Source organism: Uranotaenia lowii, chromosome 2, assembly GCF_029784155.1.
Source record: "Uranotaenia lowii strain MFRU-FL chromosome 2, ASM2978415v1, whole genome shotgun sequence".
NCBI classification, from domain to species: Eukaryota; Metazoa; Arthropoda; class Insecta; order Diptera; family Culicidae; genus Uranotaenia; species Uranotaenia lowii.
Window position 1 is genome coordinate 296,622,435 of NC_073692.1, and position 16,212 is coordinate 296,638,646.

Here is a 16,212-nt window from a genome sequence, read left to right on the forward strand (position 1 = left end):
AGTTGAGCACCACTGCCTCTCAGTGTGTGCTGCACGGCTAACTTTTACCCAAAACACAAACACTCAAAACCCAAAACTTGTAGCAATTTACATTTTTACTTATACGACACATTAAAAACCTAGGCTAGCTTAACACAATTTCTACTCACGGGCCCGTTTCCTACCATAACATCCAAACAATAACAACAATCATATCACAGCTCGGACGGCACAGGTGTATCACAGCTTAATATCTCGGATTTTCTGGCAACCCTGCCTGGTTGCACTGCTCCACGGGCACGCACCACTGCCCGGAGCACTTCCGCTGTCTGCTTCCAGCTGGTTCTGTTGCGACTTGGCCAAACGAGCACTAATAGTGCGTTGTGCTCCCGAACAATGACACTCGGCTCTGCAACAACGGCCCTGTAGAAAACCAAATGTTGTTCCTTTTTCTCAAAAGTTTCATAAGCGCTAATCGTCACTCACCCAGTTGGGGCCGTTGGAATTAAGACTACCAGCACAGTCTACCATCTTCGACGCTGGATGTTGTGGCGAGATGCCTGGGAGTTGAAAAGAATGGATGTTTATCCAATCCGTTTGTTCCGAATTATTTTCGCTCACCTCTCGCCGATGGGAAACGACCGGTTCCTTTATAATTTACGGCTTCGGGATGCAACGGACTGCGCGACACAAACCGAAACGGTGAATTGTTTTGCTGTTCTATGTTGTTTTCTTCTCTTTTTGTTTATGTTTACACATGTGTTTTCGTTTGACAGGTTACACTCTTAATTATAAACATTGAATGTTGGCTTGAATTAACACAATCACTACACGCTCAGAACTAAATAGCCATCAAAAATAAATTACAATGCTACATACACTACCGCAACGGAAGAATTTTTCATGAATCGGAGACAAACGATTCATGAAAAATTCAAAACCTCTATACCTAGGCAACGATCAGAGACATCGGTCTGGCCACCCTAAGGCAACCACGAAACTTCGCAAGCCACAACAATGCTTGCCAGATCGAAACTTAAAGGCCCAAATCGAGAATACTACTCCAGCGACTTCTGGAAGACTTGACCGAACGCCAACGAGTCTTGGCAAATCGTCTCTGACCGTTCCTGTACCAGCTTTCAAATTCTTGCCTCCGCTACGGTTACAGTCACAAAACAGTAGCTTAAACATTACAAATTTGCTCAAAAACACAAAACATTGAACAAATATAAAAATTAAAAAGAGGTTAAAAATATGGTGATTAAAAAGAGGGAAAAGCAGCAAATCCGTGGAAAGGGAGAATTTAGTTCCCTGATCGCCAAGAGCCCGAATGGAGGTTTTACCGCGCCTCCAGATCGCGTTGCTTTTGAATGGAGGGTTTTCTTGGCGACCCCATTTATGCTACTTCCCTTGGAAATGACAATAAGTTCAGCATGCCTTCTCACAAACGGTTTCGCTTAAAGGAGCGATTTGCTGGTTTGTCACGTTCCAGTAACGGCGTGTTTGCATAACGCATGAACACGGTCAGTTTCTCCCGCCCTGACTAACGGCTGACCCGCAGGAGGTCTTACGGGTGCAAAGTGACATCTTTCGGTGCTGTATTGGGATACCTAGCTTTGGCATTCCAATACTATCTCTTGTCGGAATTCTCTGTGAGCTGCGTCCAGTACACAGAGTACGATTTCTCTCGGTTCGTGAACGGCAAGCGCTTCAGCGCTGAAGAGTCGTTTCCAGGTGTTCTTCGGTCTGCATGGTCCTGTTTGTGACCTCCATTTATAAAGGAGCCTGTCCAGACGGCAACCTGCACACTCCGTACTGCTTCAATATGCGTTGTCAATTTTGGGAGGTTACTGCTGTCGCTCAGGGAGCAGATTTGCAGAGTGAGTTCCGCACTGTCGCTGCGGAGGAGCTCAATCCGCTTGCGATGGCGTTATCTAGTGCTCTGGTTGGGCATATTGTCACGTTCGGTGTAGTGTAGTAAGTAACGCTGTGCGTGTTTTGTACGGTCGATGACGATTTCGTTGTTGATCACCCTAGGTGATAGACATAGCTGAAGTGTACATCAAGCGAGGAGGTAGTGAAATATGTTGTTGCTCACTGCGCTTGACGAAAGCTCGAATTTACCCGTTCGGCTTACGGTGTTTCTGGATCGATGACGATGTAGTACACAGACAAGGTTCTGTCGTCATAGCTTTAACAATATCTCACAAAAATGTCGGTCATGAGATGATTTTACGTTGATCATTTTTTGAAAAGCTTCTCAAAGAAAGATTTTCTTATAAAAAAATGATTTAATTGCATGCTGAACTTCATAAAACTTATGCTAAGATTAAAAAAATAATTTGATGTGGGTATCGATAAGAATAAAAAGTAGTATCAAATCCACAAAATTATAAAGATTAGCATTAATCACCAAATACAACATTAATCTCGAATTCAAAACATAAATCACAAATTCAAGACATATTTTAACTTTTGCGGTAGCATAATTTAGTGGGTTTTTGTGTTGGGCGCCAATGAAACAGGTTGAGCACCACTGCCTCTCAGTGTGTGCTGCACGGCTAACTTTTACCCAAAACACAAACACTCAAAACCCAAAACTTGTAGCAATTTACATTTTTACTTATACGACACATTAAAAACCTAGGCTAGCTTAACACAATTTCTACTCACGGGCCCGTTTCCTACCATAACATCCAAACAATAACAACAATCATATCACAGCTCGGACGGCACAGGTGTATCACAGCTTAATATCTCGGATTTTCTGGCAACCCTGCCTGGTTGCACTGCTCCACGGGCACGCACCACTGCCCGGAGCACTTCCGCTGTCTGCTTCCAGCTGGTTCTGTTGCGACTTGGCCAAACGAGCACTAATAGTGCGTTGTGCTCCCGAACAATGACACTCGGCTCTGCAACAACGGCCCTGTAGAAAACCAAATGTTGTTCCTTTTTCTCAAAAGTTTCATAAGCGCTAATCGTCACTCACCCAGTTGGGGCCGTTGGAATTAAGACTACCAGCACAGTCTACCATCTTCGACGCTGGATGTTGTGGCGAGATGCCTGGGAGTTGAAAAGAATGGATGTTTATCCAATCCGTTTGTTCCGAATTATTTTCGCTCACCTCTCGCCGATGGGAAACGACCGGTTCCTTTATAATTTACGGCTTCGGGATGCAACGGACTGCGCGACACAAACCGAAACGGTGAATTGTTTTGCTGTTCTATGTTGTTTTCTTCTCTTTTTGTTTATGTTTACACATGTGTTTTCGTTTGACAGGTTACACTCTTAATTATAAACATTGAATGTTGGCTTGAATTAACACAATCACTACACGCTCAGAACTAAATAGCCATCAAAAATAAATTACAATGCTACAAGGTTTTAACTTTTTCCAAAAAAAAATGCACGTTTAATTGTATTATCCCCCAATTAAATTACTAGTCGGCTATCAAAGCGTTGAAGTCGTAGCCTTCAGCTTATAGGTAACTCTGAATTTAATTAATTTTTCTTCCACTATAAGGAATTCCAAAAATATTAAATTGGTTGGTTCCTAAAAGCTGGAACATTACTTTTCAGCACTCTGTGCAAATAGTTATTGAACTGAAGCAGTTAATTCATTATGAAGATGAATCAATGCATCCATACTTTGCACACTGCATATTCTTATACTCTCAACACCCCCCGCGACGGTAGGAACCACTTTGAAAACCACAGTTCTAATCCATATATTCTTAACAGGCGAGTACCCAGTATTGTTTCATCCTAAATATAGGCTCATGATTTCATTCAAAACCCTCGTGCTTGTGCCCCGTGCTTCGAACACTATAAGAAACAAAAAAGTCCGCCAAAAATGTCCGCTCTCAAAGTTTCGATTATTAGCAGGCTTTGATTTGCTGTCCAGTACACGTGAGTCACGTGACGTGACCTCTGGATGTTCCTTTGAGACGAAAGTAAAATAAAATAAAGTTATTTTTTCATTTTGAACAATTGTCACCCCGAACAATGGTAGTATTATGTATTGTGCATCCGAATTGAAAATTTGTATTTTTATCCGTCTGGAAACATTAAGATAAGTTACCACACAGGCCAAAAAAAAGCTTTAATCTCTTGATCCAGTCATCTCTTGCACATACGACGTCTTGAGTATGTTTTTTTTAATTATACTCCAGTTATCTATCCTCAAACAATAATGATAGATAAATGGTACAGGCGAACAAAAGCTGTTCAACCTGATAAGTAGTTTTTTTTCGAAATATATAAGCACTTATACGTTTTAACGCTTACGCTAACGCTTACGTTTTCACACATTAGGTATACAAACATAAATCATTGTATATTTAATTAATTTTAAATTTATTTAATTAAATTTAAAAAAAATCAAAGAACAGGCACCTATATATTATATAGAATAACGTTTTTTAAGGTAAATATACTACAGTATTGTACTGTTATATTAAAAAATGTACAAATAAAATTAATTTCAATATGTTGTTGAGAAGTAGAAAAAAGTTGTTTTCAGTTTTTTAGAATTACCTACAACAAGACACCGTCAAGGGTTGAATGCATTCTTATCCTTATCTTCTCGATGATGACCTCCCAAGGATAGAAAACAAAGGCGGAAATGGAACAAGTACCTATAATGTTAAACACCCTTTTCGTTTATACTTACGTTGATTTCCGTTACCATTGATATGTCCTCCTCCGGAAGTTTATTTGCACCGACCCCTGCCGTATCCAGCAGGCAGAGCAAAACCATGTAGAAGAAGCACAGATAGGAACAGCTAACAGCCGCTCGGGTCATGTTTCGGATAACGAATTTGTTCATGATACTTTTTCCAGACATTTTCGAGTTATTAGGTAGCTTTACGGGTAACAAATTTATATAATCAAACTATTCAACATTTATCACTATCACAAGAACCGTCGATTGAATCGCTAGCTCCTAGCTTCCAGTTTCCATGCACTCAGAGGTTGCGTATTATCAACCTGTTTGCCCTTTTCTATTAGCATAAAATATCAATCGATTTTAGGTTCATCAATCTTCGTCCCGGTTTGTTTGTCTTATTAGTGGTGATCCAAGGTTTCGAAAAATGTATCAGCCAAATCTTTAGTCGTAACTAGCTTGATCTAAAGGCAAGATGCTACGTCAGCTTCTTGGTAGACCGAAAACTGCCAACAAGTTCGCTTTGATTAGGGAAGGTACCGCGAACGAAAACACGATCTCCGAACAACACTTTGGAACACTGCGCTCGGCGACTGCTACGTATCAATTAGACGACTATAATCGAGTGGTGCAGAATTTGAATGGAACAGATAAAATTGATTAGATACGCGTTGTTGAATTTTTCACTTGTTTTCCGCAGTACCAGTCACCGAAAAACTCAACACAAAAATTTCCAATGACGTTTCACGACCGACTGAAATGTCAAATTCGCGGAAAATGTCGATCATGAACAGCGCTGCCATATTGAAAGCTATACCATCAATGTTCTCATTCTCAATATCAATTTAGAACACAAACGTGTTAAAAACTGTATAGTAAATTGAGGACCTATAGTCTGGGTTGCCAGGTGCCCAGATTTGTCTGTAAAACCAAGACTTTTGAGCCTTCGTCCAGATATTGGTCAGACACAGATTTTGCCCAGATTTTTGCTGAGAGTGCCCAGATGTTACAGACTTTCAAAATTGAGTGATAAAATCAATATTCATGTATCGGATTTGAACCGTAAGTGGCAGACTAGACTGAAATTTGGCTTGTTTTCATTGGTATTTGCCCAATCATTAATTAAACTTTTTTTTTTTAAATAACATCGGCAATGGTACTTGGCAGGAAACAGTGTTTGTTAATTGTTGTACAGTTATCAACTCGAAAATAACCCGAACACCATAGCACAAACACCCCCCCCCCCCCCCCCCGCTCTCACGATTCATCAAATTTAAGTACCAAATTTGTGATTTTCCTTATGCACAGACACACACAGACTTTTTTTGAAAATTGCCCAGATTTTTCATCCTCAACACCTGGCATCCCTGCCTATAGTTTTATTTTTTGACATTTTCTTCATCTTCTTTTGATAGTAATGGACAGTCCGTGTGTTGTTGTAATTATTTGATATTTTCTATAGATATTTCTTCCCAATATGCTATTTCTTACCATAGCCAATTTTCATTCAATTTATTGTTATACAATATACATAGAGTTTTAATTCTGAATAAGAATTTCTGTTCAGATAGTTTAAAGTAGTATTTTTTCAATAATTTAGTTAGGCAACCATATCCATGAGTTCCACTGAGTTTCGCTTGCGGATGAGTGTATTAATTAGTAACGTTTCATAACGTTGTAATTAGGTCAACTCCTCAACTGAGTCAATTACGGTCTGTTCAATGTATTAATATGTATAATTTCAAATTCCTGATGAGTATTCAAAATAAGTTTTGTTTAAACCGATTTTTTTTTGGAAATTTCTTTTTAAAAATTTAGTAGAAACTGACATGGTAAATATTCAGCCAAAAAAGATTTTCAATATTTTTGTTTTCACTATATCATCCAATCTCTCACCACCATACTTTGACACCGCACCGGGCGTTGGTATACGGGTAGAAAAAATAGGGCCGTTGCCGTCGGCACCGACAGATTCAGCAAACTTGCTTGCCCGTAAAGGGCGTAAGTTTATTTAACTGCACTGGGCAAAATGATCTCTGGCAAAATATTAAAGTCTCGCGTTAGTTTTCATTACGTCGAATGAAACAGAAACAACCAAACAAAAAAAACGCTCTATTTGATTTTGCTTGCGCTTTGCTGCGTTTGCTCTAAAATCACAGAGAACAGACGTAGGCCGATGACATAGTGAATACGATGCGATGCGATGCGGTGAATGCGGTTCAATGCGGTGAACCACATTTGATGAAAATGTATGTGAATCGCTTAAACCCGACATACTCAACGCGGCGAAGCAGATGTCAATTTGTTCCGCCGCTCGAGTTCGCGTAGGCTGCGTCCGTAAATTTTCCGCCAATTCGCATCGCATCGCACTCACTATGTCATCGGCCGTACACGCTAGCCCACGAAACTTGGAAAAATTTCCAACGACCGTTTTGAACCAATTTTAGATTTTTTGCTGGGCCACCAGATGTCTCCAAACACACCAAAGTGACTTGTCAAAACCAAACTGAGAAAAAAAACAAAATTTTGGTCAGTTTTCAACAGGTCGTATGAACTGTTTGGCATGTTTCAAGAAAATTGCTGTTAAAGTTTCGTAACACTTTCGTCCGGTTGCAAAATGGAAAAAAATATTTTCAAAGTTAATCTCTATTTCCTTCAAGCTAGAAGCTATATAGAGCTGGGGACATCTGATGTAGGTGAAGAAAAGCTACCCGTAACGTCAAGTAAACTTAAAAAAAGTTGTTTCACTCATCGAAAAAGGCCAATAAGTATAAACCGTATAAAATAAAGTAAATGAAAATCTGTCCAGTCAAAAGTAACTCCTATTGCATTTATCTAGCAATAAATTGAACCCGTCTATTTCAGAGCAACATTAGTTTAATTATTAATGAGTTCATATATGATTACGCCTTTTCGAAAACTGGGCGCTTGAAAATTTGATTTGTATCTTTTGAACGGTGCAATAGATGGCACTGTTTCAAGTCAATTTCCAACGTATTTTTTGATGTCAGCATTTGAAATTTTGTCACTTTTTTTAAACTTTTTTATTCGAGCTTGTATACTGTTGTATTCAAGAAGATTTATTATGGTATAAAAATGAATTTTTATAAACTTGATTTTTTCTATCATCTGTTTAATTTATTATAATTATCATTGGTTGAAAAAATTTAAATCAATTTTACGCTTTTGATTTATATTGAAAAAAAGTTCTTTTGAGTATCGACGCACGCTTTGCTAGACTAGTACCACCTTTTCCCAGCCTTCACTTTTTAGCACTGGGTGCAGAGGAAAAATGCCAATATAAGTTCCGTTACCGACCATTGTAGGCAAATGGGGCACTGCCGTAGGAATTCAGTGATGCCATACAATTTTATCGCGATTTCAACAAACATACTGTATAATATTATTGTGTTTCACTTAGAATTTGTCCATCTAAAACAAATATTATGCTCTACAGATAAATTTTGAAATTTTATTTGAGATAAAATGATCAAATTCTACTATCTTGTAAGGAAAACTATTTGGAAGGTTGCTTTACTTTCTGTGTTTGGAGTAATAATAGGAAAATATTAGTACAAATTATTAATTGCCAGCCCTGTTCAGCTCAAACTCGGACCGCGATATCGACACGAAGCCAAAAAGAAGAAACTTGCGAAAACTTCACAAACTGCCACAGTCGCGAACGGGTGTGCATTTTCTCCGTCCGTACGAATCTGTTTCCGCGAAATTCGGTCCCCACGGGCTTCGACAAGTAACGAAAGGTGCGTCTCGCAGTATCTGGTATTTTCGACAACTGGAACACCGATTTCCGGTCAACGAAAGTGCATCGCTTCGGTGGGAAAAGTGGATAATTTTAGTCCCATAGTCTATCCATCCATAGTGGATTTTCTTTCTCCAGAAACGCGGAGACGGGGATCTTGTGCTTGCAATAGAGTGTTGAGTTGAAGAGCGCTGGCTGGCTGGCTGATCTTTTCCCCGCTTGCGTCCATACCTTTGCTTGCTGTGTTGCTTTACGTGTGCGTTCCTCCGGCTTCCCTGTCCCTGCATCTTTCTTTGTGACTGTCCAGTGATACCTACAAAGCCTACAGATCGCGCCACGGAGGGGTGGACCCGTTGTGTGGGGATCGTGTTTCTGAAGTTTTTTTTTCTCTCTCTCCTGTCTTATGGCGTATCTGGATGTTGTTGACAAGAAATAGTTTTTTTTTTGACGCCGCCAGCTTGCGGAATCCGTGAAGGGCACCTGGCCAGTTCCGAAAAAAATGGAACCGAGAAAAAACGGAACATCTAATGTGGATCTTACATTTTAGTGGAGTGAATTCCCGATGGAGAATCTCAGGGAACCAACAACGTTTGTCAAAAGCTGATCTGTGGGATTCCAAATAAAGTTTTTGATTCTACATTGTGATTCATAAAATTTTCGGTTTTGACTTCCGGGTTTGCTAATTTCATGTGTTTAACCTACCTTCTGGGTTAGGGTACATTCTCGATACGATATGTCATAAATTGTTACATTAAATGTAACAATTTATGACATATCGTATCGAGAATTTTCTATAAATTTCTGTACGTATGGAGAAAACATTCCTGACAAACATTGGTTGGTGGAAATTATTAGCCAAGAATTGTTGCTTGTAGGCAGTTTTTAAATGTTAAACGAATTTTTCACTTAAGCTAACGCTTTTAACATTCGAATTCACAAGTTGAATTATGTTGTTTTAAATCGTCACAATTTTCAACTATTTTCTGTGCCTTAACGAAAGGGATATCTAGATAATGGTAAACCCTCAAAACAAAAAAAGTATTGAACAAAAAGTCACTTCCTCCATATGATGTTATGTATTCCGATATATTTTTTACAAATTTATTGAAGGCCTTGATCTTGGGGACAAGAAACAGATGAGACGACTTACAAAGAGAGTTTATAATAAACTTTATTACCTACATCTTACTTCTACGAAATACTGTTTGAAAATTAACTGTTAAGAAAAAATAACAAGTTGTGGTACTCCAGTAATGAAGCGATTGCTACTATTTTAACAAAATTCCTATGCAAATTTTAAATATTTTTTTACAAATTTCAACGAAACTTAAATTTAAATAGATTCTATGTGGCTCAAAAAATCCCTAAAGCCGTTTAATTTTCAAAATTAACACATTAGCGACAACGAAGAAATTTCATCGGAGAATCAACGATATTTGGCTTGATTTATCTCAAACTTTGCTAGAACAATTTTTTTGAATTTAATATTTTTGAGTTTCAGAAAATGTTGCGTTCAATTTTGTAGAATGGAGTTTTATAATGTAAATTATAACATTTGAGTTATGCAATATGCTTCATAAAGTATGCTCCTAGAAATAGCTCATTCGTGGCAAACGAGAAAGCGAGAATTCTCGAATTTCGTCCGCAATGAGTAAAGTGTGCTGAACTTATTTTTTTGCAAAATTGTTGAATATTCAGAGAACAACAATTAACAGCTTCGAATTTTATTTATAAACACTCCAAAAGTTTTTTTTTCAACGCAAGTGTTTTCCTTAACCTGAATTCATAGTTCATTGATAGGCTACGTTTAAGTTAATAAATTACAAATTACAATAATCAAGGATGCAAAAAGCTAGAAAATAATATTTCACTTCTTCGTCAGACTTTGACCTGAAAAAAAACGTTATACATTTAACTCTCAAGTATTAACTGCAATCTGGTGTTAAATACATCTAACGATCAAAATTGATTGATGCAAAGCATATCCACTACTTAAGACATTATAATTTTACCATAATTTCACCAAATTAGGGTTTCGTCATTTTCACGATGATTTTTTTTTTGAGCATAATAAAATCGAAAAACTACTGTATCAAAGTTAAACTATTGTTAAAGGACCTTTCAAGCACATTTTTATTTTAATGTTGGTGTTGTTCCGGCAATTTTCGGCTAAACCAAAGTTTCTCTTAGTGTCAGAAGGAAGGTTGAATCAATTTTGAGTGTTATAAACCGGATGTTTTTGTGAGTTGTACCCTCTCAATCGAAAAGTTGATTAAAACATAGAATTCATTCCTATCTCTTGGTGTTCATTAGGAGAAGTTAGTCGTTCGAATTTTTGTGTAACCCAGTTGATTTTCCCCAAATTGAATTAAGTGAACCTGAATGCTGTGACAATGTTTTCCAAGAAGAAGAAAAAGCCACAAATCTCGTTTCCGAGTAATTTCGAGCATCGAGTTCATACGGGGTTCGACAAGCGGGAAGGTCGCTATGTGGGCCTGCCCCTGCAATGGGCTTCGATCGTGGGAAACAATCAAATCCTGAAATCGACCAATCGTCCCCTGCCACTGGTAGACCCTTCCGAAATCACTCCGACTGAAATCCTGGATCTGAAAACAATCGTGCGACCCCATCAAGGTCATGGAGGTCCAATATTGGGCCCACCTTCGACGACCGGCAGCGTAGCGGAACAACCCGGCAAGCTGATCCTGCCCAAAACATCCAGTGTAGCCCGCTCGAACTCGCTAAGAAGTTCCAGTCCACCACGCGTTCGACGTGGCGAGTTGCGGGCTAACACGAACGTACCACCGTCAGTCCCAGAGGAACCGTTGCAGCTCGGCGGAGGACAATCGCCCTTCCCAACGGCCAACAACAGCTTCCCACCGGTCCCATCCAAGCAACATTTCCCCGGAAATCCGCACCATCTTCATGCTCCTCAGCATCAACAACAACAACAGCAGCAGCAGCAAAGTTCTCCTTTCGCGGATAATCAAGCTCATAATTTCAATCATCTTAACAACAACGGCTTCGATCCGCAACACCCGCATCAACATCAACATCAGCACCAGTTGCCCTACAATCACAACCACCAGGCAGCGGCAAACCAACAAACTCAACCGGTGGCTGGTCTCAATCACCACCATCATCATCATTTGAATGGAAATCTTGTCACAGGGCAGCAACAGCAACAACAACAAATCCACCAGCATCAGCCGGCTGCAGTGTCCCCTGGCAGCAATGGTAGCAGCAATGCGACCAACGGAAATCATCTCGCCAATCCGGTGAATGTTGCGACCAGCGATGTGGCCGGTGGGGGACCACCGTATCATAACAGGTGAGTTTGTTTTTTACTTTCATTTTTTTCCTACCGTCACTGTTTTCTTCCACCAATAATACATAGGTCTCGGTTCGTTATATTTAGTTACTTTCTTGCCATTTGAGCTTCTGAAGGGTTTTAAGGGAGTACTATTGGTGTCGGATCGTTTCTGACCGGAAGCTATCGGATTCCGCTCCACATCTTGAAGTTGGTGGAGATATAGGGTTGCATAATTGGGTGAGTTGGAAAAATATATCCACCAAATTTGTTGGGATTTAATAGGAACAAAGTTTGATGTTCCATTAATCGAAATTCTAGGCATGGTACTCAACGAAATTGAGTAAAGTTGTCTTCTATTGGATAAAAAATCAGACTCTTCGATACTGTAAACTTGTTTAGCATTTCTTTTTTCGCATCGAAAATTAAACAAATTTTATTAGAATGTGTTTTTTTAAGATAACTTCCTTCAATCTTCTTAAATTATTGACATTTTCGTGTAATTGAGAATTTTAAATTTTGTAAGAAATATCCTAGAAAAAATTACCAATTTTTTTAAAAATAGAGTTCTTTTTTAACAAGCGAAGACAAAGATTCAAGACTCACATTATGCTAATAAGCTTTTTTAGTGACATATTTTTTTTTTATTTGAGCAAGCACTTACGATATTCGAATTGACATCATACTGATTCATTAATTTTTTAAATCGTCACAATTTGTTGTCAAACATTCTTGACAAAATTGTGTTTTGATTTATATTAAACTACTATCAAGTCACCATCCACTGTCCAGTTAAACGATTTGTCAACTTAAAATATGTGTAATAAAAAACGATGTCAGACTTTTATTCACTTTTTGTTACAATACATCCCAAATTTGTTCTACTTTCAATAAAAGAATAAGTGGTAGCGAAAAATAAACACTTTTGGAAATAACTAACTTAACTTGTGGATTTTTAACGGGTCCTAATGACGCCCACTCGACTTTTTTCAGCTCCGATAATGTTTTCTTATGGAAAATTGGTTCTTTTTTAGCTGTCGAAACTATATTTTGGATCTTCAGAAGATGCAGTTTGTGAAATTTTTCTCTCAAAATTAATACAATTTTAAACAAAGCGTGAATGTACTTGAAAAATTATGATTCCTGGCAAACTGGTTAATTGTTCTTTTTTAATTAATTTTTTTTTGTTTCGATTATAGTCGTTTTAGCATCTTTTATGTCATTCGCGACTTATATCAACGATGCAATTGGCGTAGGGTTACCAGAACCCGCAACATCAAAAAGAGTACATTGGGATCATTTACCCAAAAAGTCAAGAGAAACGATATAACTCTTGTTTTCTGAGCTCCCAGCAATCAGGTTGATACAAGATCCATTTAATTATGGAGCTTTGCTCCCGGATTCAAAACAGAAGGAAAAGGATTTATATATTTCGAATTATCTGAGGAGGCCCTTTCTTCCTCGAATAAGCCGGGATCTACTGTAATTGAAAACCAAATTCAAATTCTGTCAATCTGTTGAGGTTACTACGTACTTCATAATAACTATTTGAGATAAGACACGAATGCCATAACGCTGGTAAAGTGTCAAAAATAAAACCTGAAAAAATATTTAAGATTTGTGCGTATTTAAGCATATTACCTAAATTGTGTACATATTGAATACTGTTAGCATACTCAAAGGCGCTTATCTCGCTGACCTTATTTCAACTAGAAAAGCATGTTAATGAAAACAACATGTTAAAGTAATTTGTTGTAGGTCGTATTCCTTTCGTAGTTTTAGCATAAGATGTAAAACAACCTCATAAAATGGAAGAAATTCGTAGGTTCTTCAGATGAAATGCATTTCAACAAAAAAAAGAGTACATTTAGTGAAATTTCACAAAAAGAAGAGTACGCCCATTTCTCGACCTGAAAAAGAGTACATGTACTCTTAAAGAGTACGTATGGTAACCTTAAATTGGCGGACATTCATTGAAAAACTCATCCGGTACAACTGTGATCGATGTTTTTGTTTACTCTTGGGCTCGAACTCACGGACATCGGCTCAGGAAGCAACTGACTTGTCAACTGAGCTATATCACAAGCCCCGTTACCTGTTACTTGTTCTTTTTAGCGATTAAACATTATTTTCTTACAAGATCACACTAAATGGTTCTTATAACCTACACATCTGACCCATAACGTTTTAACTTTTGTTTAAAAGTTATATAAGTATTCTTTTTGTGAATTTTTCTTAATTCTGAGAAATATGGGAATTTTGAAAAAATAAAATTTCGTCAGAAAATTTGAAATTTCTTTTCGTTTTTTTGGATCTAAAATATTTAGACAAGATCTGAATCCTTGATTGAATGAAAGATAGTGAACAGATTCCAAATATGTTTTTAATTGTCATGTTCATTTATTAGTTTATCAGTTATCAAAGATCGATTCTTCTCAAAACTAATCAATTTTAAAAATTTTCTCACGCAATATCATCAAAACTAGAGGTGTTAAACAAAATCTGACAAATGATTCGCCAAAACTTTCAAAATGTGTTATTAAACCATAGTCACCAAAAATGACCTTCCCGAGAGTTTTTAATAATATGGTTGCTTTCGCAAGACTATATGCATTTTCATCATTTCCAGATACTCTCAAAAATCGTTCTAATACAGTTAGTTCTTCAATGTAGACTAAAAACTTTCATAAATTTGTTCCCAACATATATGAAAAAAAAATATCAAGTCATATCTGTCCCATAAGAAATATCTATTATATAAAATTCTCTTGTAACGGTGTTTGTAGTACTACTCCTCCGAAATGACCCAAACGATTCGAATGAAATTGTTTTTAGAATATTCTGTAGCCATGCGAATCGGTTTATATCGAATAAAAACAACAAAAAGTCGCATCAATTGTCCGTAATCATAAAATTTGTAATAAATTGAATCAAATTAAAGTCATGGCCTTCAATTTTATCGAGATTTTCTTTCTTTTCGGCGCCGGGCGGTTTGTTTTTCGTCTCCATGGTCGAGGCGTCGCGAGCAAGCGTCGTAGGAGATAAGTAACTATGGCATAGCATACTGTTTAGTGAGAATATTTGGGCGCGCATTTCTCAACCAAGTATAATTTCAATGCATGTGGTGGCCATATGAAGCCTAGATGTGTTTTTTCTTCTTGATTCCTAGATCATTTGTACAGCACACAGTAAAGAATGACGCTTACATTTGATCCAGATTGATATTTTGCCGATCAAATCAAAACCATTTAAACGATATGAAAAATTAAAACTTTAATTCGTGTTATTTAAAGAAGGAATTGTTGTCTGAATAATATGAATTTAGTACTGATGCGTATGAAATAATGGTATGACTCTTTGCGGACATTTGAAAAAAGAAAAATGGAAAGATTTGGTTTATAATCCTATTCGCTAGAAATATTTTTCGAACATGTACAAATGTGCTTCACAGAAGTTGTATCAAGCGCCTTTAATTTTATAGAACAACCACAAAATCCGTTGCAAATGGCCAGACACATGAACTGAACAAGAACCTGTCCTTTAAAATAAATTATATAGGATTGATGTTCATTTAAAGACCGAATGCAAAAAAATTGCAAACGTTCAACATTTCCAAAAAAATTGTATGCATGGTTTCTTAATTTTTAAATGGTTGGGCCCAAATACACAATCTGACTAAATAAACTTAACTTTTTTTTTAAATCGTTTACCAAAAAACTGTTTACAGGTTCCCTGTTTGTTTACACAGAATTCAAGTACGTACTTAACATAAATGTGTGTTTTTGTTTAACAAATTTTGACTACATAGAAGAGACTTTAGATCCGATTGTTTGTTGTAAATTTTTTTTGTGATTGATTTTCCAGAAGCATAATTTTTTTGATAGCAGAAGCAGAATTTTTTATTATGACCTAAAAGTGTTGAAAATAATATTAACTCCTGTCATTTCACACGGTGAAACAAGTGGCAACACGCCTTTTAGCCATGAAACATATACCAATTTTTCTCTAAAATAGTCAGATAGGGTATCCCGAGTGTTAAATTTGAAGCGGATATTTAAAATTTTTAAATGTCGAGGTAAATTTCGAGGTAAATGTACATGAGAATTTCCAGAAAAAAGAATGAAATGATCGTAGCCTTAAAAGATTAGTTCTTTTTTATGTATTTAATTTTTCAAAACCTGCATTCCAATTAAATGTTATTGAATCTTGAAAATATCACATAATCTTAAATAGAATCGCAAATCACCTTCAACACTGTTTAGGAAAATTTTAAATCAGACAACAATGGTTTAAATTGGCAGGTATGTCTTTAAGGAAAAAATGAAAATAAAAATGCTTTAATACGGTTGAATAACAAAAAAATTAAACATAAATTTTCTCCTTTCAAAACCAAATTAAATTCCTTTGAACATTAATCCAATAAATAAAGTCTTCTTGATTTAATTTGCATTTTTTGCTCGAACAAATAAAAAAAAGGGCGAACTTTTTTTTTGAACA

The 16,212-nt window shown here is 37.0% G+C and overlaps 2 protein-coding genes across 5 annotated transcripts in view; one reads left to right on the forward strand and one right to left on the reverse strand.

Annotated features, from left to right (window-relative positions):
- The window catches only part of LOC129748484 (uncharacterized), a 37,228-nt gene extending 31,827 nt beyond the window's left edge, over positions 1-5,401 (reverse strand). Inside the window, exon 1 of the mRNA XM_055743123.1 lies at positions 4,652-5,401. Within this exon, the coding sequence (XP_055599098.1) occupies positions 4,652-4,825 (174 nt within the window). The 5' untranslated portion in view covers positions 4,826-5,401. The remainder of the gene's footprint in view (positions 1-4,651) is intronic.
- Positions 5,402-8,267: 2,866 nt separating this feature from the next.
- The window catches only part of LOC129748153 (serine/threonine-protein kinase PAK mbt), a 71,234-nt gene continuing 63,289 nt past the window's right edge, over positions 8,268-16,212 (forward strand). For 2 of the 4 annotated variants that reach the window (XM_055742659.1, XM_055742662.1), the window contains exons 1-2: positions 8,290-8,479; positions 10,719-11,736. In XM_055742659.1, the coding sequence (XP_055598634.1) occupies positions 10,799-11,736 (938 nt within the window). In that variant the 5' untranslated portion in view covers positions 8,290-8,479; positions 10,719-10,798. Of the gene's footprint in view, positions 8,480-10,718; positions 11,737-16,212 lie in introns of all 4 variants that reach the window. The other 2 variants (XM_055742661.1, XM_055742663.1) reach the window with 2 other exon arrangements.